This window comes from Lutra lutra, chromosome 4, assembly GCF_902655055.1.
Source record: "Lutra lutra chromosome 4, mLutLut1.2, whole genome shotgun sequence".
Taxonomy (NCBI): domain Eukaryota; kingdom Metazoa; phylum Chordata; class Mammalia; order Carnivora; family Mustelidae; genus Lutra; species Lutra lutra.
The window spans coordinates 170,936,282-170,963,641 of record NC_062281.1 but is presented as its reverse complement, the minus strand read 5'-3'; the positions used below and the strand labels follow the sequence as shown (position 1 = coordinate 170,963,641).

Genomic DNA, 27,360 nt, shown 5'->3' with positions numbered 1-27,360 from the left:
AAATTGCCAATTAACCCATCGAATCCAGTAAATCCAACGGCCCCGCCTCAACTCTGAGTTCATCCCGACGTTGCCCTAGCCTTCAAGGGTCCAAATTTGGAGCCAACCAAGATGACTTCAAAGATCAGACCCCGGGCAGCACCACGAGCTCTCCCCCGCCCTCTGTAGCTAAGGGAACGCGGGTCTCTCCTCCCGCCCACCCCCGATCAGCGGCGCTGCGCTGCAATGCGCATGCTCGGCCGCAGAGCACGGCGGGAAAGGGGCGGGGCCTGCGTGACCGTTTGGCGTCGAAGTTCCTTTGAGAATCCTCGTGTGGCCAGCGTCTCTGAGAGAAATTAGTAAGCCCCCTTAAGCGGCCGTAGTGTCGGTATTCATTCCTGTGCCTTACCGGAAAGGGGCAGAAAGTTTCGCCTCTCGGAGGGAGGATGAAGCGTCTGGTCGGGCCGGGGTCCTAAAGATGGGTCCCTGAGGGCGGATTCTGCCATGTGAGGGTCGGGAGCTCGGGGTCAGGCCCCAGGATTGCGTGGTTGCCGTCTCCTTTAACCGTGTGCTCAGAGTCGGGGGATCCGTGCCCCGCGTCTCCAGCGTTTCATGCCGCCTGCTGCCCCTGAGCCGTTACTGGGAGTTCAAGCCTTTGGTCTTTATCCGCGGCCTCTTCTTAAAACATTCACCTGGTCATACGTGTAGTTCTCCTTCATTAAGCAGTACTGTTTTTACAAACAACTTTAAAGAAAATCATGGAGGTCCTTTTCCAGTTAGATGTGTACACGGAATCTCAGCTAAAAGATTAGATAGTACAAAAGTTTGACTCGATAAATTCGGACTTGAAGTTGGGATTGACTTGAATTGGGATTAATTTATCGCTTTATTTCAGTATATTGCTTTAGTGCCCAGGATTGATAGTATCTTGGTTTGCATGGACTAGTGTTTGCAAACGGTACCTTCCAGCTTTCTCAGGTGCGGTTTCAGTAAGAGCTGAACCACTGATAACACCTGACGGTAACTAGTATTCTTCATGGCAAATACACAACACGAGAAGCCTTTAAAATTTATAACAAGAACTGTATTACATTTAGCCCTGGCAGTATCAGGACTCAGTAGTTTGCCATGTAACTCTCGGGCTGAGGCAACAGCGTTAAGGGAGTAGATGCCCTTGCCAAAATAGAGAATTTGCCTCCGCGTGAGTGAACATATACAGGTCAGAATCCAAAAAGGACAGGTGAAAAGCTGTAACCTTCCTCATCAGTGACGCGGGTATAGAGAATTGAACTGCATTCACCTGGGTGGCAGGAAAAGCTGTTTTCTGAAAGTCAGTGTTAATACAGCACAAATTAATGCTTTGGACGTCTCTAAAATAATTAACATTTGGTCTATGACACAGTTAACTGTTTATCTCATGATTTCATTGTTTTTAAAGTAAATTAAAAAACACGAATGAAACGTTTGCTGAACCGCAAAAGCTACTGATTTACAAGGGTAAGCATGCTCTCTCTCCAACCTGGAATATCCTTTCATCATTGCTTTGTAGGCCCTTTAAAACCTAGCTCAGATTTTATCTTCTAGAAGACTGTGACCATTTTCTCTTCCCTCATTTCTGCTTTTTACCTTGCATATGTTTATATTGTTACAATTATCCTGTGCTAACAGAGTATTACAGAGTGTTGGGACATCCTGATTATCCCTCTGATTGTAGTATGTAGGCGCTTCATATATAGTGGCTCCCCACTGCCTGTAGAATTAAGCGTGGAGGTTTTAATTTGGTTTGAAAAGCACTTAATCTTGTGCCTCCAGTCTTTCTGTCAAACCAGTAAAAGCTTGCAGAACACAAGTGGTATAAAACGTATTTTTGCAAAGTGTAATGAGGAAGTGGCTGTAATGCAAAGAAGTAAAAAGAGTGTATCAGCTTGTGGACACATTGGTCCCTTTATTTTTCTTGTAACCATTACCACACTATACTAATTACTGTAGCTTTATAGAAAAGTCCTCCAACTTTCTTTTTTGAGGTTGTTTTAGCTATTCTAGGTTTTGTATACGTTCCATATACATTAGAATCACTTTGCAAATTCCGCAAAAACTGAGATTTTGATCTGTAGTTCAATTTTGGGGAAAACTCATTTAACAATATTAAGTCAAAGAGCATGCTATGTTATTTATATCTTCCTTGATTTCTCTCAGCACTGTTTTGTTTTTAGTGTAGAGATCTGGACATATTTCATGAGATGTCTTCATATATTTGATATTTTGTGATGCTTTAGAAATCATTGTTATAAAGTTTTTACTTTGGGGGACACCTGTGTAGTTCAGTCGGATAAGTGCCTCTGCCTAAGGCCAGGCTCAGGTCATGATCCCGGGGTCCTGGGATCAAGTCCCACATCCCGCTCCCTGCTCGGTGGGGAGCTTGCTTCACTGTCTGCTGCTCTCCCTGCTTGTGCACTCATTTGCTCAATCAATCTCTCTCTCTGAGAAATGAAGAAATAAAATCTTCCTTTTTAAAAAAATTTTTTTTAGATTTTATTTATTTGACACATAGAGAGATCACAGGTAGGCAGAGGGAGAGGGGGAAGCAGGCTGCCTGCTGAACAGAGAGCCCCATGTGGGGCTTGAGACCACGACCAGAGCTAAAAGCAGGGGCTTAACCCACTGAGCCACCCAGACACCCCAGAAATAAAATCTTCTTAAAAAATAAAATCTTCTTAAAAAATAAAAATAGAGGTGCCTGGGTGGCTCCAGTGGGTTAAAGCCTCTGCCTTCGGCTCAGGTCATGATCCCAGGGTCGTGGGATCGAGCCCTGTATCGGGTACTCTGCTTGGCGGGGAGCCTGCTTCCCCCCCTCTCTCTGCCTGCCTCTCTGCCTACTTGTGATCTCTCTCTGTCAAATAAATAAATAAAATCTTTAAAAAAATAAATAAAAATAAAAATAAATGGACCTTGAGAGCTTGTTTGGAGGTTCTAGCAGGGGAGCTCAGCTTTATTTAATTGTCCTAGTAAAAAAATGATTTTTTAATATTGACCTTCCTAAATTCACTTAATAATTGCAGTAATTACTTGGAGATCCTTTTGGATTTTAAATGTTTACAACATGTCATCTATAAATAATGACAGTTTTATTTCTTCCTTTTCAAGGTTTCTTTTCTTTTTTTGCATTATTAACCTGACTAGAACCTCTAGAACAACGGTGAAGTGGTGAGATGAAGTTTTTAAATGTTGATGTTGTATTATCCTGTGATCCTTCTAAGTTCACTTATTCGATTATTTTACTGGGTGGGGAGAAGATATTCCTTAGGGTTTTCTGTGTACACCATCATGCTCTCTACAAATAAAAGCAGTTTGTTTACTTCTCCCTTTCCAGTTTTTATACCAGATTTCCATTGAGTATTTCACTTTAACTTAAAGAATATTCTTTAGCATTTCTACAGTATAGGTTTGTTTGTGATAAATTCTCATTTTCATTTACCTGAAAATCTCCTGATTTCACCTTTTTTTTTTTTTTTAGATTGTATTTATTTATTTGACAGAAAGAGCACAAGTAGGCAGAGTGGCAGGCAGAGGGAGAAGGAGAAGCAGACTCTCCGTGGAGCAGGGAGCCAGATGTGGGGCTCATCGCAGGACCCTGGATCATGACCTGAGCCAGAGGCAGACCCTTAACTGGCTGAGACACCCAGACACCCCTTCACCTTTATATTTGAAGGATATTTTTACTGACTAGAGAATTTTAAGTAGGTTTCCACACCCCTCCCTCCAGCTCCTTAAAGATACTCCATTGACTTCTGGCCTTCATTGTTTCTGAGAAGAGAACAGTCTTTTTTCTAATTTTTGTTCTCCTGTATGTTAAGTCTTTTTTCTTCAGCTGCTTTTAAGATTTTTTTTTTTAACTTTAGTTTTCACGAGTGTGACTATGATGTGGGTAGTTGTGTTTCCCTTTTATATTTACCTTATTTGTTATGCATAGAACTTCTTGAATTTGTGTGGTTTGATATTTTTCTTCATTTTGGGGAAATTGTCTAGCCAACAGTTCTTCAAATATTGCTTCTGTTGGAGTGTCTGTTTTCTCCTATTCTGAGACTCTATTTACATCTCTTATTCTGAGACTCTATTTACATCTGTGTTAGACCTTTCAGCCTTGTTCCGCATATTTATATTTATAAATATTTATATATATATATAAATATATAAATATTTTTATCCTTTTATGTATCAATCTGAACTACTTTATACTATTGATATAAAATGTATTTATTCATAATTTCCGAATTTTATTTTACAATTTTCAAATTTCCATGACTTTTTTTTTTTTTTTTTTTTTTAATTATTCCAGGACTCTCCTAAACTTCTCCATCTTTTTCTCTATTTTCTCAAATGTCCTAGCATGGTAATACCAATATGAGTTACCTATATGTCTGTTCTTTTATCTTTTTTCTTTTCTTTTCATTGGTTTTCAGTCAGTCTTATTTGGGGTTTTTTGTTGAGATGTACCCATAAATTTTTATTGTATTACGCATGAAAAAATTTAAAGACTCTAGGTGCACTTCCTCCAGAGAGGGCTGTTTTCCTGTAGGCAGTCAGGTCTAACCGACTATATATATATATATATATTCCCCCCCTCAACAGATTATATTGATCCTTTTGAGGGTTAGTGTTACCCCTTTTTAGGGCTGATTTATTTTGGTTTGCCCTTTCTTCTAGGGAGTGGTCCCCTAGAGTCTCAACTGCAAGTCCAGATCTTTACCAAATCCCCTCTACCTTTGCTGGACTTAAATTTCAACTTTGTTACTAGCTCTGCAAAGCTCCTAAAATCTCTTCAGTTCTTTAGACTCAACTTGCTGTTTTCTGATAGATTTTTTAGTGTCACACTCTATAGATGTACATTTGGAAGTCAGCTAGTAAGTGGAGGAGGAGGATATTTGTATGCAAATTAGGAGACTTGTTTCTCCTTGGTTCTGCTTTGTGGAACCTTTGTTCCTGTCTTTCATGCTTTGGCCACCAGAACTCCCATCTCCTTAGCTAAGTGTGCTGCTGTTTTCTGCTTGGCCTTTTTCCTCTACTCTGTCCTGTCAGGTGTGTTCAGGGGTAAAGCCTGTTAATTTATCTGTTGTGCCTGGATTTATCATCTCTCTCTCTCTCTTTTTTTTTTTTTTTTTTAAGTTATCTGTACACCCAATATAGGGCTTGAACTTATGACCCCTGAGATCAGGTGTTTTGTGCTCTGGCGACTGGACTGAGCCAACCAGGCACCCCTAGACTTAACTAGTCTTTTTTTTTTTTTTTTTAAGACTTTATTTGTCAGAGAGAGAGAGACATTGAGAGCTTAAGCAGTAGCCACAGCAGGCAGAGGAAAAGCAGGCTCCCTGCTGAACAATGTGGGACTCAATCCGAGGACCCTGAGATCATGACCTGAGCCCTAGACAGACACTTAACCGACTGAGCAGGGAGCCTGCTTCTCCCTCTCCCTGCCTCTCCCCCTGCTTGTGCGCGCGCTCTCTCTCTCTCTCTCTCTGTCAAATAAATAAATAAATAAAATCTTTTTTAAAAATGTGAATTTGGTTTTCTGCTTCATGATATAATCCTCTTCAGTTTAAATTAAAATGTTTTAATTGGTTATTACCAAGTGGTATTAACTAGCAGGAACATGTGCCACATTTATCCTAGGACTATTACTACTCTGCGACATACATGGTTTATCCCCAGGTAAGACTAGTGATAGATTATATTAAAGAAGGTTTCAGAGCACCTACCTGGCTCAGTTGGAGGAGCATGCGACTCTTGATCTTAGGGTCATGAGTTCAAACCCCACTCATGCTTCTCCAACTGAGCCAACCAGGTACACCCAAAATAAAATCTTAAAAAAAAAAAAAAAAATGGGGGATCTGGGTGGCTCAGTGGGTTAAGCTTCTGCCTTCAGCTCAGGTCATGGTCTCAGAGTCCTGGGATTGAGTCCCACATCGGCTCTCTGCTCAGTGGGGAGCCTGCTTCCTCCTCTCTCTCTCTCTCTCTCTCTCTCTCTCTCTCTGCCTGCCTCTCTGCCTACTTGTGATCTCTGTCAAATAAATAAAATCTTTAAAAATAAAAAAATAAAAAAGGTTTCTAGGGCTTATTTTACTCTAATGTGCATCTTGTTGGAAAAAGAAGTACTGAATTTGTATTTCATACATGTTTTTTGCTCTTTTTGTTTTTTCTGATAGCTAAAGAAATGTTATTTACTGTTTTCCCTTCTTCAGAAACATATTTTAGATTAATTAATTACACTTTCAAGGTGTTTTCCATTATTTGCCTATTGGTGTGATAACTGACATATTTGAAGGGACTCCAAGATGCAAAAGCTCATAGATGCTTTGTTTTATTGATTTTTAGACTTGCATATTTTCTTTCAGGTGAATGACAGTCTAGTAGTTAATTTCCTGTGAGTTTTGCTTTGCTGGTTGTGTGTAATGCTCACATGGGCTGGGCAGAGGCCATAGAGCTTTTATTGCGCTTACTCATTCAGTTTTCTGCTCTAGAATAGGTACTTTCAGTAAAAGCTACCAGAAGAGTGGGGAAAGGACCAAAGATGAGAGAAAAGAAGACGGAGGGAACCAGTCTGCCCTGGAAATAGGGGCATTGGGGCTGAGCAATCAAAAGGCCGTTGAAGGAGGCACCTGGGTGGCTCAGATGGTTAAGCGTCTGCCTTTGACTTAGGTCATGATCTCAGGGTCCTAGATCAAGCCCAGCTCAGCTCAGCTCAGCTCCCTGCTCAGCAGGAGAGCTACTTCTCCCTCTACCTCTGTTCCTCCCACCTGCTTGTGCACACACAGGCTCTCTCTCAAATAAATAAAAATCTTAAAAAAAAAAAAAAAAGTCACTTGTAGTTCCTCAAAAGCTATAAAATGGAATTATTTTTTAAGCCTGAATGTGCAGCAATCTTCTTTATTTTGATTTTTGGATTTTAACTATCTTATATAGTTACCAAAAAGGAATCCATTAATGGGGGAGGAGGGGCAGGCATGAGGTATAAATGGAAAATAGATTCAAAACATATTTAGAACGTTTATATTGACCCACTTTGGTGATGAGATGTAGGAACTTTAAGGGAAGAGGAACTTAGGATTACCCCTAGTTTTTTGGTTTGGGAGATTGGGTATATAGGATAGTTGATTTTACCAAGAAAGGAAACGTGTAAAGCAGGCTTTGGGATTTTATAAGAATATAGTTTTAAGTCTCTTGAATTTGAGGGACCTGTGGAGCATCCGAGTGGAGATACTTAGTAGGCAATTAGGTATATGGGCTGGAGCTTAGAAATATAGGGGGAAATCAGCCTATAAATGATGGTTGAATCCAAGGTTATGCCCAAGGAACAAGTGAGAAAGAGTCCTGTGGAATTGTGCTTTGGAGGAACACAAATATTTTTATTTTTTTTAAGATTTATTTATTTGAGAGAGAGCGCAAGCTGGGGGTGGTGGAGAAGTAGAACAGAGAGCTCGAGTCAGAGCTCTATCCCAGGACCCCAGGATCATGACCTGAGCCGAAGGAAAATACTTAACTAAGACTAACTAAGCCACCCAGGCACCCCAGAACACAAGTATTTTAGAAGCAGGTGAAATAAATATTTGAGAAGAAGACTGGCAAAGAGATAGGAGGAGAAATAGGCCTTGGAATCATAGGATTCAAGGAGACAGAGGTTCAAGGGTGAGGGAAGGGAGTGGCCAGAGAGAAGGCAGTAGCTTTAAAAGTTGGATCCTTGAATGTATTTGAGTATTTATATGTGAAGTACCAATAAGGAGGGAAAGAGGAGTTGAAGAGCATATAAATAATAATCGGCTCTGTAAGAGGGCAGTGGCAGAGGAGAGGTAGTGAGCACAGGTATTTGGATTAACCTTGGATAGAAGACTATGTTTTCTAAGACTATTTAAGTTAAAAGTAAACTTGTGTGTTTGGTGAGCTTATGCTCTAGGCAGGCCTGGGAGAATAGAAGTGGAGAAAACTAGTCCCAGAAGAAAGCGTGTAGATCGGTCTACCAAAGAATTATATAACAAAGCTATGTTGGGGAGTAATGGATGAAGGGAACAAAGCCAGTGTTGCACTGTGAAGGAACCTTGAGTCCAAGCAGACCCTTTCTGCTTTCAGAAGTTAACCATATTTAAAAGGACTAATTTTAAAATCAGACTCTCCCATCAATTCATATTTTAGGAACCTAGATACTATTCCCCAAGAAGAAATTCATTAGTTTGGAACAGGAGGATTCTTTTGCATCAAACACCAAGATGAAAGAATCACCAATAGATGGTAAATGTGACAAAGTGGGGACACCACAACTGGGACAGCTAGATGAAATTAAGACGGAACCTGAAAATGCTCAGGTAAATATCCTACTTTATTTTCTTTTTTGTAGAGCAGCATTTAAGTATGCATTTCAGTTATGCAGATGCTGGTTTACTGGCTGAAAACCCACAATCTTTATCTTCCCCTAAGCAGCTGGTCAAATAATGCAGGGTATATGGCGTGAAGTGCCATCACAACTATATGGAAGAATATGATCTGAGCAAAAAATGGATGTTTGGAATTGGGTTTTGGATTAATAAAAGGATTGCTTAGGATATTATGGGCCTAGCCAAGGTTAACATATTTTTGTTTTCATTTTTCTTAACTTGAAACAATATGAATAACTAATTAAATGTTGTTATGCTCCTGGCTCTACTTAGTACATTATGAATTCTTAGAATTTTTTTCTTTGTAATTATTTTGCCCAAATCAGTTCCATGTTTATTCATAAACTTCTTTAGATGTACTATATGCTAAAGAACCTGTAAATGATAGACTGACTCAAGCTGTTAATGTTCTGTATGTAATGCCACATTTCCTTAAAATGTTTATATATGAACTAGCTGAAATTTCTAAGGAAACAAAAAGTAAATTCAACTTTAATTTATTTCTGGTATTCTGTTTAGAAATAGCCTAAAGTAAATCAGTATTAAGTAAGGATAGGACTCCCATTGAGTTGGTGACACTGGAGAATGTTGTCCATCTAGGAAGTATTGGTTGCTTCTTCAAATCTATGAACATTGAAACACATAGATCATGTTTAGAGTGACTGCTGCTCTGAAAAGTCCTCTCTAAGACTTATTCAGTCCTCTCCAACAACTTTTGTGTTTAAGGTCTTTATGAAGACCGTTAGCTGTCATTGATTAGAACTAAGGAGGTAAAATAGGTGTCACTATTGAGAGTGTCTCCTCTATTTGTGGTAGCTTACGGAAAGACTACATGAACAAAAATTACTGAAATCACATCTAGATATGATAGAATATAATATATATAATGTATAGAATATAATGTGTCAGCCAAAGGGCACCAAAAGGGGAGTGCTCACCTGTGGTTCAGTTCAGTTATACAATTCACTGCACAAACTTTAAACATAATTTATTATTATTTTCTATAGAATAACTAGTTGTTTTATGCACATTGAAGTCATTATTTTCTTTCTTCCTTTCTTTCTTTCTTTTTTTTTTTTTTTAGGAGTATTGTCAAGCCCAGCAGCCTAAAACTCAGGAGAATGAACTGAAAATAAACACTACATTTTCAGACAGTGGTAATAGAATTACTTAAATTAATCATATTTATTCTAACCAATGTAATAGCCAGTTTATTCTGCCTTTTTAGAATGTCTTTGAATAGTGCATTGTGTCTTTGGAGTTTGAAGTCCAGAAGTAACCTCTAAAAGAAAAATAAAAGAATGCATACTTAATTTTACATAAATACTAATTTTTTTCCTTCCTGTTTTGTGTTTATAGCTCCACAGTTGACGACAGGCATTCAGCTTTCCCTGACATCATCTGGCATGAATAAAATGCTTCCTTCAGTTTCAACCACAGCTATTCAGGTTTCCTGTTGTGGTTGTAAAAAAATTCTTCAGAAGGGGCAAACTGCTTATCAGAGGAAAGGGTCTACTCAGCTTTTCTGCTCCACGCTGTGCATCACTGAATACATTTCATCTGCCAATTCACCAGCTCTTCCCAGGAGAACTTGTTCAAACTGCTCAAAGTATATAATTCTAAATTATGTCCCTTTTACTTCCCTACATAGATTTTGATCAGAGTCTTGGTTGTAACTGTCTACATTTTCATTTTTTCTTTTCTTAACTTTTTTTTTCTTTTAAGATTTTAGTTATTTGACAGAGAGAGTGAGAGAGCACAAGCAGGGGGAACAGCAGAGGGAGAACGAGAAGCAGGCTCCCCGCCGAACAGGGAGCCCGATGTGGGGCTTGATCCCAGGATCCTAGGATCATGACCTGAACCAAAGGCAGATGCTTAATCATCTGAGCTACCCAGACGCCCCTATTTTCATTTTTCTGAAGAAGTATCACCTTGGCTTAGTGAAAGGAAGCTGCTTCTGCTTTCAGTTCCTCTGTTAGATTCTTCAGACATACTTTTTTTGTTGAGAGATTTGCGGAAATTAAAACATAAGGAGTTCTGTTTCTCTGCAGCTTTAAATATAAAAAACTGACTTTCCTACTCTTTTCATTTGAAATTCTCTATAAATGGGATTATTATATACTCTTTTTATTTTATCATTTAACAGTATAGGGTGCAAACCACTATCACATTAATCATAGAATAATTTGGATCTTCCAAGGTATAAAGTAGCCAGGGTATAATATTATAAAATAATGTTTCTCATAATGGTAAATGAAGTTATTTGATTCTTTTGCAAAATTGAGTAGTCATAGGTAAACAGGGAAGGATTAATTTTTTTCAAGATTTCAGTGAGCTACTGTTGGGGTTTGTATTGCTAACTATATATGTGTGTGTGTGTGTGTGTTTATATATATATATAGTTATTTATTTGACAGAGATATATATATTATATAGGAAGTAGTAGTAACTTTATAATGAATTAGTGGAAAATCTCCAAGACTTTGAGGGGTGCCTGGGTGGCTCAGTTGTTAAGCGTCTGCTTTCGACTCAGGTAATGATCTTGGGATCCTGGGATCGAGCCCTGCATCAGGCTGCCTGCTCCACAGGGAGCCTGCTTGTCCTTCTCCCTCTGCTTCCACCACCCCATTCCTGCTCTCTGGCTCTCAAATGAATAAAATCTTTAAAAAAACACACACAAAAAAACTTCGAACTCTACCCTGAGATGTATAAAGGATCAGTGTGCTTTGAGACTTCTATTATAGTATAATTCTGGTTTGTTAAGTACTCATTAAATGCTAATGCTAAATTTTAAATATTTTTATTTCAGAACAAAAAACACATAAGCCACTGGTTTTGTTTGTAATATAATAAATTCCTTTCATATATCTTATTTTGGAATCAGATTCCCATAATTTAAATCTTGCTTCCTCCATTTACGTTTATATTATGCAACTAATAGGAGCTGTATCAATATCACTTGGGAGCTTATTAAATAAAAATACAGAATCTCAGGCCTTACCCAGGCCTACCGAATCAGATTGCATTTGTTCCCAGATGATACATCTATATGCTAAAGTCAAACATTGAGAACTTCTTAGTATTCCCATTTGTTTTATTAAATGCACATAAGAATTATGAGCATTAAATAATAGATTCAAGTGATCAGAACAATACTGGCATATAATAAGACCTCAATAAATGTTAATTATCACTGTTATTCTCTTAACAAACTCACAAACCCTTTTTATTGGTTGCTTCAGCTCTTTGTTTGGCTGCTGCGTTGGGTATTATCCTTTGCTTTGAGTCTTACTACCTGAAACTCAACCTTTCTCTTGTGTTTTTTCAACCTTTCAATACTATGTCTTTTTTCCTTTTTGCTAAGGGCTATAAAGCACTCTCTTCGGTCTGCTTTCTTTCTCTGCAGAATCATAAAACTGGAAGGGACCTTAGAGATCATCCAGTCCAAACATTTTCTTTTGGTTTTGAGGAAACTGAGGTCCTGAGAAGTTAAGGTATCATGTTACTGTGTTTGGAGTTTACCCATTATCCATCTTCACCAGATCTCCCAGACAGATTGAAAAGGCTGAAACAGGAAAGATATAGTGTGTAAGTCATTTTCTAAGATGGAGAAATCCAATATGAGCAAAAATAATGAAAAAGGTTTTACTTCCTTTGGAATACAAATTTTTTGGATACAAAATACCATTGTATAGGTTGGTAGAAAGTTGGTACTAATGCTTAGGCTGGGAGAGGCCATCCATTGTTCAAAGTAACCTGTGCTGCTTTTTTTTTTTTTTTTTTTTTTTTTTTTTAAGATTTTATTTGTCAGAGAGAGAGGGAGAGAGAGCAAGCACAGGCAGACAGAATGGCAGGCAGAGGCATAGGGAGAAGCAGGCTCCCTGCTGAGCAAGGAGCCCGATGCGGGACTCGATCCCAGGACGCTGGGATCATGACCTGAGCCGAAGGCAGCTGCTTAACCAACTGAGCCACCCAGGCGTCCCCCTGTGCTGCTTTTTTAGAAAATTTTTTTCTTCCATATTTATTAGCATCTTGTATTAATACATAGTTTTCAAGATTTTTTTTTTTAAGATTTTTATTTATTTATTTGACAGATAGAGATCACAAGTAGGCAGAGAGAGAGTGGGGAAGCAGGCTCTTCGCTGAGCGGAGAGCCCGATGCGGAGCCTGATCCCAGAACCCTGGGATCATGACCTGAGCCGAAGGCAGAGGCTTAACCCACTGAGCCACCCAGACGCCCCAAGAATTTTTTTTTTTTTTTTAAGATTTTATTTACTTATTTGACAGAGACACAACAAGAGAGGGAACACAAGCAGGGGGAGTAGGAGAGAGAGAAGCAGGCCTCCCACCGAGGAGGGAGCCCAATTCGGGGTTCGATCCCAGGATCCTGGGATCATGACCCGAGCTGAAAGCAGACACCCAACAACTGAGCCACCTAGGTGCTGCCATAGTTCTCAGGATTTTAGCTAATTATCAGTTAGCATTGAGGTTTCTTTCATAGCAATGATTTAAAATCTGTTTTCAGTTAATGCGGTATTTATTCTGTTTCATGAACCAAATAAAAGTTATCTTTGAAATGGCATTTTTAAATCATGTTGGAAAGATAAGACCTCTTTTGAGAGCAATGTATTTAAGAAGTGTCATTTCTGCACTTTAGTATCCTAGTTGAATAGGTTCTGAATCCAGAGATTCTGATCGCTATCAACAGAGTTCAGAATATCCTGGTGCACTAAGACTATATAACACTTACATGTAGGAAAGTTGTTCAGTCCTGTGCTTAGAGTTTGTTTAAGCTAATTTTAGGCACTATTAAGAAAATTCATTTTTTAGTTTTTTATTTGTAATGACTCCATAGATTAGAAACCAGGAATCTAGTATACTGGTAGCAGTAAATATCAGTAAGTATTTTCAGACTTCCATGCTTCTGCCGATGCAATTTCTTCTATCTCCCTTTCCATCTGCTAATTTTTTTCTGTTTTAAAGGTCTTCCTGAAATATCTTTACCTCTTGTCTGTTGCCGCACCATTTTTCCTCTCCTCTCACTAACTCCCCCACCCACTCAGAGTCATTGTTCCATGATTTGTGTTTTAGTAGTGTTCATATTTCCCACAGCATTAATCATAAAATTAATGTTTTTAAGGAAAGAATTGATATTGTCCCAGTTAGACTATGAACCTTTTTTTTTCTTTTAAGATTTTCTTTGTTTATTTGAGAGGGAGAAGGAGCAGGGGGAAGGGCGGAGGGAGAGGGAGAAGCAGGCTCTCTGCCAAGCAGGGAGCTGGATGCAGGGCTTAATCCCAGGACCCGAGGATCATGACCTGAGCCAAAGGCAGACACCTAACTGACTGAGCCACCCAGGCGCCCCTAGACTATGAACCTCTTGAGATTCGGAACCAGATCATACTCATCTTTATATTCCCCATGCCTAAACACTAGCTGGTACACAGTGAATCCTAGAAAAATTTTTGTCAAATGAAGTACAAGGGTAGCACAATTCAGATACTGCTTTTAAATTTTTTTTTTTTTTAATTTGAGAGAGAGAGAGCGAGCGCATGAGAGGAGAGAGGTCAGCAGGAGAAGCAGACTCCCTGCCAAGCAGGGAGTCCTATGTGGGACTCGATCCCAGGACTCTGGGATCATGACCTGAGCAGAAGGCAGTTGCCCAACCAACTGAGCCATCCAGGTGCCCTCAGATACTGCTTTTAGAGCTATATTTTAAACCAGTAAACAATTGATTCATGATAATGAAATGAACCTGTTATCTTTGGTACCGTCTATTTAAGAAGGAGGAAAATCATAATACACCGAAAATTTGTAAGTGTTGAAATGTTAAAATAGTGTTGATTTTAGGAATATTTCATCTGGAAAACTATTATCCTGCAAGATTGATATTCTGAGTAGCCAGATATGGCAGTTCTCAAACATTTCTGGTCTCTGGACCCCTTTACACTCTCAGAAATTTTTGAAGAGCCAGCGAGCTTTAGTTGATGTAGTAGTAGGTTCTAACTACCAATATATACTATGTTAGAAATTAAAACTGAGAAATTTTTAAGCTAATTATTAACTCACTTAATAACTCAGGGATACCTGGGTGGCTCAGTGGGTTAAAGCCTCTGCCTTCAGCTCAGGTCATGATCCCGGGGTCCTGGGATTGAGCCCCACATCAGGCTCTCTGCTCGGCGAGAAGCCTGCTTCCTCCTCTCTCTCTGCCCGCCTCTCTGCCTACTTATGATCTCTGTCAAATAAATAAAATCTTAAAAAAAAAAAAATAACTCAGTGCTTATTAACATAAATATTTTTAATGAAAAATAGCCTATACATTAAGCATTATTTTACCAGTTTTGCAAACCACTTCAGTGTCTGACTAGGTTTTCACATCTGCCTCTGTGTTCAGTTTATTGGAAAATGTTGTTTTGGCTGAAGTGTGAAAAAAATCTGGTACTACAAATATGTATTTGGAAAAGGGAAGAGTGTTTTTCAGTAGCCATTTAGATTTTGTGGGTTCTCTGATACTCTACCAGAAAACAGGTGGTACTTAAAGGTTAGTTACAACGTGAAAATTGAAACCATGAATTTTTTTGTACTGTTAGGTTAAAATACATCAGTCTTTTCTATTTTGAATGTTTTTTTTTAACCCATGAATGAATGATTTTTGTTACATGCTATCATAATTTGGAAAATACTGGTTCACTGAGTTATGTAGATCTTCCAAATGTTGGCATATTTCTTTTTTCTTTTTTTTTTTTTTTTAAGATTTTATTAGAGAAGAGAGAGAGAGACCGAGAGAGAGGGAGCGCATGAACATAAGCAGAGGAGGAAGCAGGCTCCTCGCTGAGCAGAGAGCCTGATACAGGGCTTGATCCCAGGACCCTGGGATCATGACCTGAGCTGAAGGCAGACACTCAACCAACTGAGCCACCCAGGCGCCCATGTTGGCATATTTCTTTATACAATATTTTAAAAATCACATTTGTTAAAATAAACACACACCAGAAAATCACCACTAATCTTATCAGGAAAGCTTAACTATTGGGAAGCAATCAACTTGGAAATGGCAAATATTCCTAAATTCTGGTGTTCAACAAAAGCTCAACTTTTATCATTGGCAATGAATACTGCCAGTTGTTTATCTTGAAGTAACAATGTTACTTCAATTTTTGAGAAAATATTTGCCAGCTACCCACTCTGGATAATAGTTTGTTCTTTCAAGTAAAAATGTATTCCGTGAAAAAAAGTAGCTAGCTCAAGTTGTAATTCTTAACATTCCCACGTGAGATTTACGTTGAGACAACCATCACACTTTAGTGTGCAAGAGAATTACTTAATGCTTGTGTCCCATATCACACAAAATACTAAAAAGAGGTTGTCAAGAATGAAGTTTAATAAAGTAAATGATTTTTACAGCAAATGTGTGGCATTGAGTAACACATAATAGGACATTTTGGTTCAACTGCCTTAATTTGTGCTAAGGCTCTGGCATTTGACCCAGCATCATTTTTTTTTCTTCCAATGTATTGAGGTGAAATTCACATAACAAAAAGCCACATCAGTAGTAGTACACTCACAGTGTCTAGTTAAGAACATTTCTGTTACTCCAGTGTATCCAGTAGGCAATTTCTCCCCAGAGGTCTCCTCTCTCTCTAGCCCCTGGTAACCACCAATCTGCATTCTATTTATGGATTTATCTATTCTGGATATTTCATATTAATGGAATCCTACAGCATACAACCTTTTGTGTCCATCTTTTAGCATAATGTTTTCAAGGTTTATCTGAGGTTTATATGTATTATGTAGAGCAGCACTTCATTCCCTTTTTTGTAGCTAAGTAGTATTCCATTGTATGGATATAGCACAGTTTGTTTATCCATTCATTCATTGGTGAACATTTGGGTTGTTTCCATCTTTTAGTTGTTTTTTTTTTTGTTTTTTGTTTTTTTTAAAGATTTTATTTATTTATTTGACAGAGATCACAGGCAGGCAGAGAGGCAGGCAGAGAGAGGAAGGGAAGCAGGCTCCCTGCTGAGCAGAGAGCCCGATGTGGGGCTTGATCCCAGGACCCTGAGATCATGACCTGAGCTGAAGGCAGAGGCCTCAACCCGCTAAGCCACCCAGGCGCCCCCCTTTTTTTTTTTTAAAGTAAGCTCCAGAATCAGTGTGGGGCTTGAACTCAAAAACCTGAGATCAAGAGTTATGTGCTTTACCAACTGACCCAGCCCAGGGTCCCTATATGTTAGCTGTTTGAAATAGTGTATTTATACTTTTTTGAGTACTTATCTTCAGTTCTTTGGGGTACATATCCAGGAGTGGAATTGCAGCAGCCTGGGGTTGATTTTGCACCATCAGTTGAAATGTTAACATAGGGAAAAAGGCATTTTTTTTTTTTTGGACAAATAATATTTTAACAAAATAATTTTGTTCTGGTGGACCCCTCTAAAAGTATCTGGAGGATCCCTGGAGTTTTTCAGACCATATTATGATATCCTCTGTCTTGCAGATTACAGAGTTGGTCAGGTATGAATATGTGATTTCTCATCATCATTCTATTACCACTAGCACTAATATAAACTAGGTAATCCTCAAAACGGCTATCAGTTGTGTTTTATAACCCTTACTTTATAGATGAGGGAATCAACATTTGGGCGTATACATGACTCACCCATCATTATGTAATGTAAGTCCTGGAACTAAATGCCAAATTCAGGTTTTCTTATTTCAAGGCTGATGTCAGTGCTGTTGCACAGTCTAAAGGTGGATGAAATGGGAGAGGGTTACTTGAAGGAGTGCTTTAACTTATAAAAGTGTTTAATGGTACCCTTGTTTTTCTTTTTAGAGACATCTTAAATTTAAAGGATGTGATCAGTGTTCAGCTAGAAGATAATACCTCTAGCAAGAATTTTTGCAGCCAATCTTGTCTTTCATCATATGAAGAAAAAAGAAAAGCATTTGTTACAATATGCACTAATAGCGTTTTAACCAAGTGCAGCATGTGTCAGAAGACTATTGTTGTAAGTTGCATTTTTTTTTTAACTTTTAGGGATTCTGATTATTTTGCTTAAATATTAGAGTTTTTACTGAATTTTTTTAAATCCTAGATTCAATATGAAGTGAAATACCAGTATGTGAAACACTGTCTGTAGTAATGCCTGTTTTCGGTTTCACTCCAACAACCTCATCACGGTCTGTCTTGAGAACTGTGGGGTTTCCTGTTAAACTGTCTCTAGCCCAGTTCATATGCTTCAGATGAAAGGACAGTCCCATTACTCTAATAGTTCAAAGAGTGGGGTGCCTGGGTGGTTCAGTCAGTTAAACATCTGACCCTTGATTTCAGCTCATGTCATGAGATCAAGCCGCACATGAATCCCACTCTGCTCAGTGCAGAGTTGCTTGTCCCTCTCCCTTGCCCACCCAACGCAGTCGCAGACTCACTCTCTCAAATAAGTAAGTAAAATAGTGAAAAAAAAAATAGCTCCGAGTATTCTAGCATATAAGCAGATAGGAATATATGTTGCATGAAGTAAGAACCACTCCATTTGGGGCACCTGAGTGGCTCAGTCGTTAGATGGCTGCCTTCAGCTCAGCTCATGATCCCAGGGTTCTGGGATCTAGCCTCCTGCTCAGCGGGAGGCCTGCTTTTCCCTCTCCCACTCCCCCTGCTTGTGTTTCCTCTCTAACTGTCTCTGTCAAATAAATAAGAATCTTTAAAAAAAGAAGAAGAAAAAAAAAGAACCACTCCATTTGAATTTGACTACATGGGACTCAAATGAAACATCCAAGACTGAGTCTCTTCCATTAGTTCACTTGTGGATGGTCCCACTTTAGGAAAATGTGGGGATTAGATTTTAGTACCATTGGGAATAGTTTCAGTTGATAGGATAGTGAAGAAGATTAAATAAAAGACTTCTGACAGTTTCTCTTACATAACAATTCATGGTAAATGCTGTATGGAGATTTTCCTCAAGAATCTCAGGATGATCTGGCCTTCAAGAAAAGCCAAGCACATAAAAGGTTGTTTATAAACTGCAAATAAAGATAGCAGGGGGGCGCCTGGGTGGCTCAGTCCTTAAGCATCTGCCTTCAGCTCAAGTCATGATCCCAGAGTCTTGGGATCGAGCCCCACATCAGGCTTCCTGCTCTGCGGGAGGCCTGCTTCTCCCTCTCCCGCTCACCCTGCTTGTGCTCCCTCTCTCACTGAGTGTGTGTTTGTGTGTGTGTGTGTGTGTGTGTGTCTGTCAAATAAATAAATAAATAAATCTAAAAATGTATATATGTAGTAGAAATAATGGCCTACTGATCAGTAAGACTCAACCACAAAGTGTTTTTAATTCTATGTTTTCTTATACCTAAGCAAGGTTAAAATGAACCCAGAATGTCATGCTTTTCTAAATTTTTTTTTTTTAAGATTTTTTTTTTTTTATTTTTATTTATTTGTCAGAGAGAGAGGGAGAGAGAGCGAGCACAGGCAGACAGAATGGCAGGCAGAGGCAGAGGGAGAAGCAGGCTCCCTGACGAGCAAGGAGCCCGATGCGGGACTCGATTCCAGGACGCTGGGATCATGACCTGAGCCGAAGGCAGCTGCTTAACCAACTGAGCCACCCAGGCGTCCCTGTCACATGCTTTTCTAAATGAGAAATAATCCCCTATTTCTGATAGGAGAGCCTGGGGTGGGAGGTTCTGAGAGCAGAGAAGCTGGGTCCTGCTTTGGTGGACTAAATGAAATTAATGCAGGGACGCCTGGGTGGCTCAGTCAGTTGAGCATCTGCCTTCAGCTCAGGTCATGATCCCAGAATCCTGGGATCGAGGCCCACATCAAACTCCCTGCTCAGAAGGGAGTCTGCTTCTCCCTTTCCACATGCCACTCCCCCTACTTTGTGCTCTCTCTGAAAAATAAATAAAATATTTAAAATAAAATAAATGAGATTAATGCAGTTAATGGTCTGAGCCCCTTTCATGAGGTAGGGTTGAAGTTGTCTTACTTGTTCAGATGATGCTTTGAGACCCTTTTTTTACTCCATAAATTCTTCCTTAAAACATGCAGTTGGAGATAGGATTCTCATCAAGTCTGAACAACTCAAATAGGTCATTTGTAAGCCACATCTTTTTTTTTTTTTTTTTTTTTTAAGATTTTATTTATTAGAGAAAGTGAGAGACAGCATGAGTGGAGGGGAAAGGGCAGAGGGAGAGGGAGAAGCAGACTGTCTGCTGAGCAGGGAGCCTCATGTGAGACTCGATCCCAGAACTCTGGGATCATGACCTGAGCCGAAGGCAGATGCTTAACCAGCTGAGCCACCCAGACCCCCTAGGACTTCTCAAAATATAAAAAGTCATACTAGTAAAGTATAAAAGAATTTTCAGTTATGCTCTGTTTTTTGTTTCATTGTTCCTTTGCCGATACCCTGTTTTTCACAGAAGAAAATCTGTTTTTTTTTTTTTTTTTTTGAGCATTTATTTATTTGAGAAAGAGAATGGGGGCACGACAGAGGGAGAAGCCGACTCCCTGCTGAGCAGGGACCCTGATGTGGGACTCAATCCTAGGACATTGGGATCATGACCTGAGCTGAAGGCAGACACTTAACAGACTGAGCCACCTAGTAGCCCCTGCATAAGATATTTTCATTTGTCCTTGTACTTATGCCCCCAAAAGCAGTTCTTGTTCACCATTGCCTTAATTCCAGGAATGATGGTTCCTGTTTTCAGTAGAAACAATAGATGTACGTCTCACAGTTTATATCATTTATCATTTACCTTTGAACACTTACTGTTTCCTGAATGCACTATATTCTTTTTTTTTTAAGCTGAAAGAATTTTTTTTTAAGATTTTATTTATTTATTTGACAGAGATCACAAGTAGGCAGAGAGACAGGCAGAGAGAGGAGGAAGCAGGCTCCCCGCTGAGCAGAGAGTCCGATGTGGGGCTCGATCCCAGCACTCCAGGATCATGACCTGAGCCTAAGGCAGAAGCTTTAACCCACTGAGCCACCCAGGCGCCCCCTGAATGCAGTATATTCTATGTATTTTACTGCTTATATGCTACTTTCTTACAATATGCTTGTAATTTTTACCATGAGGTTCGCCTAGAAAAACAGTGATTCCCACAGCTGTTTTCTGGCTCCTCCTCAGTACCAATGGAAGGCTTTCCTGAATTAATATTCAAAGTGGAATTGAGGAAAGAGATATGATTGTAAGACTTTCGTTTATTTATCCAGTTGGCTTTGATTGCCTGGAGTGATGAACATATTCTGTGACCTCTTTCTTCATTGCTTGCTTATATATTACTGCAGCTACTAATATATATCTGGTAAATAACACAAATAGTGATTTATTGACTCTGTTTCTTTCATTTTTGTCACTGTGATCTGTAGTGCCTTTTTTTTCTCTTCTTTTTAACTCAAGTTAGTTAACATATTAGGGTATTATTAGTTTAAGGGTGGAGTTTAGTGATTGATCAGTTGCATATAATACCCAGTGCTCATTATTTTTTTCTGGTTTTTAAGAAAGTATAAAAATGTGGCTTTATTATCATCACTTTTCATGTTATAACTAAGAGCAGTAATGATGAGTATATTTTTGTTTGTTAATAATATATGTCATATACCAGGAAAATGAATATTACTTTAATCTCTAAACAGAAACCAACCAAAACACTTACATCTGTTCCTTGCAAATCATTGAAGCCCTCAGATGAAATGATTGAGACCACCAGTGACTTGGGGAAGACAGACCTTTTTTGTTCTATTAATTGTTTCTCTGCTTACAATAAAACTAAGATGGAATCATCTACAGGTAATACTTGTTTAGCAGTTATCAGAGGTTTAGAAAATGTTGAAGAATATTACTGCTTTCCTTTATAACCTTGATTCATCTTGAAATTAAACTGACTTAAGAGTCAAAACAATGTAAAATTCATTGCAAAAAAATGTTTTCCAGGCGTGCCTGGCTGGCATGAGCATGTAACTCTTAATCTCAGGATCATGAGTTCAAGCCCCACATTGGGCAAGGAGCCTACATTTTAAAAAGTTTTCCAGTAGTTTTTTGTTTTGTTTTTTGTTTTGTTTTGTTTTTAAGATTTCATTTATTTATTTGACAGAGAGACACAGCAAGAGAAGGGAACACTGCAGGGAGAGTGGGAGAGGGAGAAGCAGGCTTCCCACCAAGCAGAGAACCTGATCCCAGGACCCTGGGATCATGACCTGAGCCAAAGGCAGATGCTTAACGACTGAGCCACCCAGGCGCCCCTCCAGTAGTTTATATAAAAGGAAGCCTACTTCACAACCAGAGATTTAATATTTATTTAATAAAGATTTTTGTGTTAAAATACAGAATTTTGTGCTTAGCCCTGGTTTGTAAAAACAAGGTTACTAGCCACATTTTTACAGGAAATAGAACTAGTTGGAAATACTTGGAAGTTCACTAATAGAAAAGCACAAGTGGGACGCCTGGGTGGCTCAGTTGGTTGGACGACTGCTTTCGGCTCAGGTCATGATCCCGGAGTCCCGGGATCGAGTCCCACATCGGGCTCCCAGCTCCACGGGGAGTCTGCTTCTCCCTCTGACCTTCTCCTCACTCATGCTCTCTCACACTGCCTCTCCCTCAAATAAATAAATAAAATATTAAAAAAAAAAAAAAAAAAAGAAAAGCACAAGTAACCCAAGGCCAACTTTGTATTCCATCAAAGAGCCTCATATAGGACCATTGGTCCTATTTACTTAAAGTAAATGATGCCATGGGCTTGTACATTGTAAACTGGCTCATTATAGAAATCTTTGCAGTACTAGCTTAGACACTAGTCTAGCTCCATTCTTGTTGAGGGTTATGCATCTTGAAGGAGTTAGAAATGATACCCATTAGGGTGCCTGGCTGGCTCAGTCGTAGTGAGCAACTCTCAATCTTGGGGTTATGAGTTTGAGACCCGTGTTGGGTATAGAGATTGCTTTAAAAACAAAAAATAAAATCTTCTTTTAAATGATGAAAAATGATACCCATTGGGAAATTCTTTTTTTTTTTTCTTTTTTTTTTTTTTTCCATTGGGAAATTCTAAAGGAATCTCTTTCTTTGTGGGTAATTTCTGAGAACTTGTATGCAAAGGTAAAATAGGTTAAAAAATGGAAAATATAAGTTACCAGTCTAAGGTTATTAATGTGTTATCGTAAAGAACCTGGCCATCCTTAAGCCGTACTCCAATATCCAGCAATACCTAAAGCTATTAGATTTTAAGATTTTGTTTATTTACTTATTTGACCAAGAAAGAGGGTGTGTACAAATAGGGGGAGCAGCAGAGGGAGAGGGAGAAGCAGGCTCCCCACCAAGTAGGGAGCCAGATGTGGGGTCAGTCCCAGAACCCCAGGATCGTGACTCAAGCTGAAGGCAGACACTTAACCCACTGAGCCACCCAGGTGCCCCAGGCTATTAGATTTTTGCACTATTTGTTGAAACATTTGGTTTTTTTTGTTGTTTTGGTTTTTTTTTAAGATTTTATTTATTTATTTGACAGACAGATCACAAGTAGGCAGAGAGGCAGGCAGAGTGAAAGGAAAGGAAGCAGGCTCCCCGCTGAGCAGAGAGCCCGATGTGGGGCTCGATCCCAGGACCCTGGGATCATGACCTGAGCCGAAGGCAGCGGCTTTAACCCACTGAGCCACCCAGGTGCCCCAAGACATTTGTTTTAAACAATGCTTTGTGATTGATTGATTCTGCTTGGTTTTGCGAAATCTTTTTATTTTTTTCAGTAAATGTTTCCATGGTACATGATGCCTCAATGGATACCTTTTCTCCAAAGAAAGATACAACTCCAGTTATAAGCAATATAGTGTCATTGGCAGATGCTCGTGTTTCCCTACCCATCATGAACTCTGATGTCTTACAAGGTAAAATTGATAGGAAAGATACTTGACATACACACTGTTTCCCATCCTTGATGAATCTATCTATATTCTAAGGTTGTTTTTGTTGTCTGATATGAAATAAGCAATTGTAGTTTATGATGCTATTTTATAGCGTATATTTTACAGCACATAAGATCTTGAATTGATGATACTCTTTTATTTTAGCAGATACAGTATCTTCAGTAACAGCAAATGTCATTGTAGATGTAAGTTTTGTCCTTAATATTTTTGACACTGTCTTTTCTTTTTTAAGCATATTTTGTGCATATATATATGTGTGTGTGTGTGTGTGTATCCATATATATATATATGAGCATATTCATTCCTGTTTTTATCCAAGAGCTCAAAAAAGTTGAGCAAGAAACATCTTTTGGTATTCACATTCAATTTCCCAAATGTCAGGTTTGACTTCAAATTATTAATGAGAATATTTAAACAGAAGTATTATTAGTCACAGTTTTTCCTCTGGGTTCTTTATTACCTTTTTCAATATTCTAGGTCACATGAGCAATAAAAATTATTTTTATTACAATTACATACCAAAAGATTCTTAGAACATTTAATGCTAAATCTAGATTGCAACTTTATATTATAAATAATTGTTAATGTTTCCCCCTAGTGGAGCTCATATTGTAACTCACCCATTCATTTTATTGTGTTGTTAGAATAGATATGTATGATATTTTTAATCATTTGAAAACTGTTCAAACAAATGCTTTTCTCTTTTTCTCCCTAAAATTTTTAAGAGTTTACCCAGTGAATCAAGTAGTGGTGTTGCTACTAGTAGTGTTGAACAGCCAAGCCTTTCACCATCTTCATCAATACCCAGTCAGCCTACGGTTGACTCCAGTGTAGAAGTACAAAAAGATCAAGTGTCAGACCAAGATGCTTCATACAATATGAAACCTATGAAAATAAGTGAAGGACTATGTCACCCAAAATTTACATCCAGAGTACAAAAAATTAAAGATAAGTCACGAAACATTAAAAAATCTTGGTGTTCAAATTTCCAACATTTGAAAAACAATATTAAAAAGGATGTGACATTCTGTTACTCATGCCAGTTGTTCTGCCAAAAAAATTTTAATTGTGGAGGAGAATCATTTACAGCCCAAGGAATTTCTAATTGGAAAAAGACTCTAGAAAAATTCAGAAAGCATGAAAAAAGTGAGATGCATTTGAAGTCATTGCAGTATTGGAGGGAATACCAATTTTTTGATGAAGCTGTCAATGATAATTTATCTATTCATTCAAAACAGATTGAAGGAAATAAAAAGTACCTAAGGCTTATAATTGAAAATATTTTATTTCTTGGGAAGCAGTGTTTACCATTAAGAGGAAATGACCAATCGATTTCATCTGTGAATAAAGGCAATTTTTTAGAACTGTTAGAAATCAGAGCAAAAGATAAAGGAGAAGAAATATTTCGACTTACGAATTTACAAGTTGACTTCTATAATAGTACACAAATTCAAAATGATATTATTGAAATAATAAAGACTGAAATGCTTCAAGATATTGTGAATGAAATCAATGCCTCCTCAGCTTTTTCAATAATATGTGATGAGACAACTGATAGTGCCACTAAAAAACAGCTTTCGATTTGTGTAAGATACCCACAAAAAATGTCAAAGGCTGTCTTAATTAAAGAAAGATTCTTGGGTTTCATAGATATTGAAGAGATGACTGGGACTGACTTACATGGGACTATCAAAACTTACCTGCAGCAAATTGGAGTTGATTTGAATAAGATATGTGGCCAGGCCTATGATAGTACCACTAATTTGAGAGGACAGTTTAATAAAATTGCAGCAGAATTCAAGAAAGAAGAGCCAAGAGCTTTGTACGTACATTGTTATGCGCATTTTTTGGATTTAACAGTAATTACGTTTTGTAAAGAAGTGAAAGAACTCCGAAGTGCTCTAAATACTCTCAACTCTTTGTTCAACACTATTCATATGTCTGGGGAAATGTCTGCAAAGTTTCAAAACATTTTTAAGCTAAGTCAAAACAAAACATGCAAGAAACATACATCACAATCATGTTGGACAGTCCATGACCATATATTACTGTCTGTGATTGAGGGCCTTCCAGAGATTATTGAAACATTGGAAGTTGTATCAAGCCATTCTTCAAACACAAGTTTAGCTGATGAATTGAGTGATATGTTAATACTGGTTTCCAAATTTGAATTTGTCTTTTGTTTGAAATTTCTTTATCGAGTGTTAAGTGTTACAGGAATTCTTTCCAAAGAGCTTCAAAGTGAAACCATAGATATTTTTTCATTGTCTTCAAAAATAGAAGCAATTTTGGAATGTTTATCATCTGAAAGAAATGATGCCTATTTCAAAACTATCTGGGATGGAGCAGAGGAAATATGTCAAAAAATAACCAGTAAAGGTTTTGAAGTTGAAAGACCTTCTTTTCAGAAAAGGAGAAAAATTCAGAAAACAGTAGATCTTGGCAATTCAGATAGTATGTTTTTTCCTACTTCAACAGAAGAACAATATAAAATTAATATTTATTACCAAGGATTGGATACTATATTAAATAATTTAAAGCTATGTTTTTCAGAGTTTGATTATTGCAAAATGAAGCAAATTTCAGAACTGTTATTTAAATGGAATGAACCATTAAATGAAACAACAGCCAAACATGTCCAAGAATTTTATAAACTTGATGCAGACATCATCCCAGAACTTAGATTTTATCGGCAATATGCAAAACTTAATTTTGTCATAGATTATGATCGTATCAACTTCATCAATCTTGGCTGTTTGTTTATCCAGCATGGTCTTCACAATAATATTCCTTGCATATCAAAGTTATTATATACTGCTTTGTCTTGGCCAGTTACTTCAAATGCTGAAAATTCATTTTCTACACTGCCCCGTCTTAAAACATATTTATGTCATACCATGGGACAAGAGAAGCTTAGCGGTCTAGCCCTAATAGCTATTGAGCAGGAATTGGTAAATAAACTCATGGAACCTGAAAGACTCAATGGCATTGTGGAAAAGTTTATCCATCAGATGAAAGAAACGTAACACTTGGCTAGTTTGAATTTACCTAAAAGAATTTTGTTATTTCTGCTGGAATATTTGTTTTATTTCAAAATTTTATCTCCTAAGAAAAAGATTTTTTTTCATCAGAACATGTAACATTCACTTGATTCAAAATTCAGGAAACAGACTGAAAAGAGGAAAGTCTCCTTCCCCTTTTCAGTACCCATTCCCCCTCCCTGTAGTGTTTATTCCTCAAATATCCTCCTGGAGATATTTTTCACAAATAGTACTCCGTAGTCCACACTGTTCTTCAACTTGTCCACTAAACATATTTTTGAGATTGTCCTATGCCCGTGCATAGAGTTTCTTGATTTTTTTTACAACTGCATAAAATTTCATTGTATGAACGTACCATAATATATTTGAGCAGTCCCTAACAATAAACACTTTAATTCTGTCCAGTATTTTGCTATTATAAATAATGCTGCATTTAATAACCTCCTTGTACAGGGGAGCCTGGGTGGCTCAGTCAGTTAACCGTCTGCCTTTGGCTCAGGTCATGAACCCAGGATCCTGGGATCGAGCCCCACATTGGGCTTCCTGCTCAGTGGTGGGGGGTGGGGGTAGCCTACTTCTCTTTTTCTCTCTGCCTGCCGCTCTCCCTGCTTGTGCCCTCTTTGTCAAATAAATAAAATCTTTCTTAAATAATAATAATAACCTTGTACATGATTCCACATGAGTGAGTTACTGTAAGATAAAATTTTTAATTAGTATTACTAGGTCAGAAGATTTATGCATTTTTATTCTTGATAGATGCTGGCAAATTGCTTTCTGTAAGAAGTATGCCCATTTATAATTCTACCACCCATGTGTGGGAATGCCTATTTCCTTGAATCTTTATAAACAGTGTTCTGAAACATTTTGATCTTTGCTAGTCTGGTAAAAATCCCAGTGGAATTTTGTATTTTCACTTGAGAATAAGGTTGGAGGGGCGCCTGGGTGGCTCAGTGAGTTAAGCCTCTGCCTTGGGTTCAGGTCATGGTCTCAGGGTCCAGGGATTGAGCCCCGCATCCGGCT

General features: G+C 38.2%; 1 protein-coding gene across 9 annotated transcripts; it reads left to right on the top strand.

The window, feature by feature from the left end:
* The first annotated feature begins 235 nt into the window (after positions 1-235).
* ZMYM1 (zinc finger MYM-type containing 1) lies at positions 236-26,747 on the top strand. 9 transcript variants are annotated; one of them, XM_047726077.1, is made up of 10 exons: positions 269-338; positions 1,418-1,476; positions 8,161-8,330; positions 9,484-9,556; positions 9,759-10,008; positions 17,230-17,404; positions 21,026-21,179; positions 23,123-23,260; positions 23,444-23,484; positions 24,025-26,747. In XM_047726077.1, exons 3-10 carry the CDS (start codon positions 8,235-8,237, stop codon positions 26,323-26,325), a joined length of 3,228 nt encoding a protein of 1,075 aa, XP_047582033.1. In that variant the 5' UTR covers positions 269-338; positions 1,418-1,476; positions 8,161-8,234; the 3' UTR covers positions 26,326-26,747. The 9 variants fall into 9 exon arrangements, with proteins under 9 accessions (XP_047582037.1, XP_047582036.1, XP_047582031.1 ...); XM_047726081.1 differs by lacking the exon at positions 1,418-1,476 and having other exon boundaries at positions 236-338; positions 9,484-9,553; XM_047726080.1 differs by lacking the exon at positions 1,418-1,476 and having other exon boundaries at positions 236-338; positions 23,447-23,484.
* The last annotated feature ends 613 nt before the right edge of the window (positions 26,748-27,360 follow it).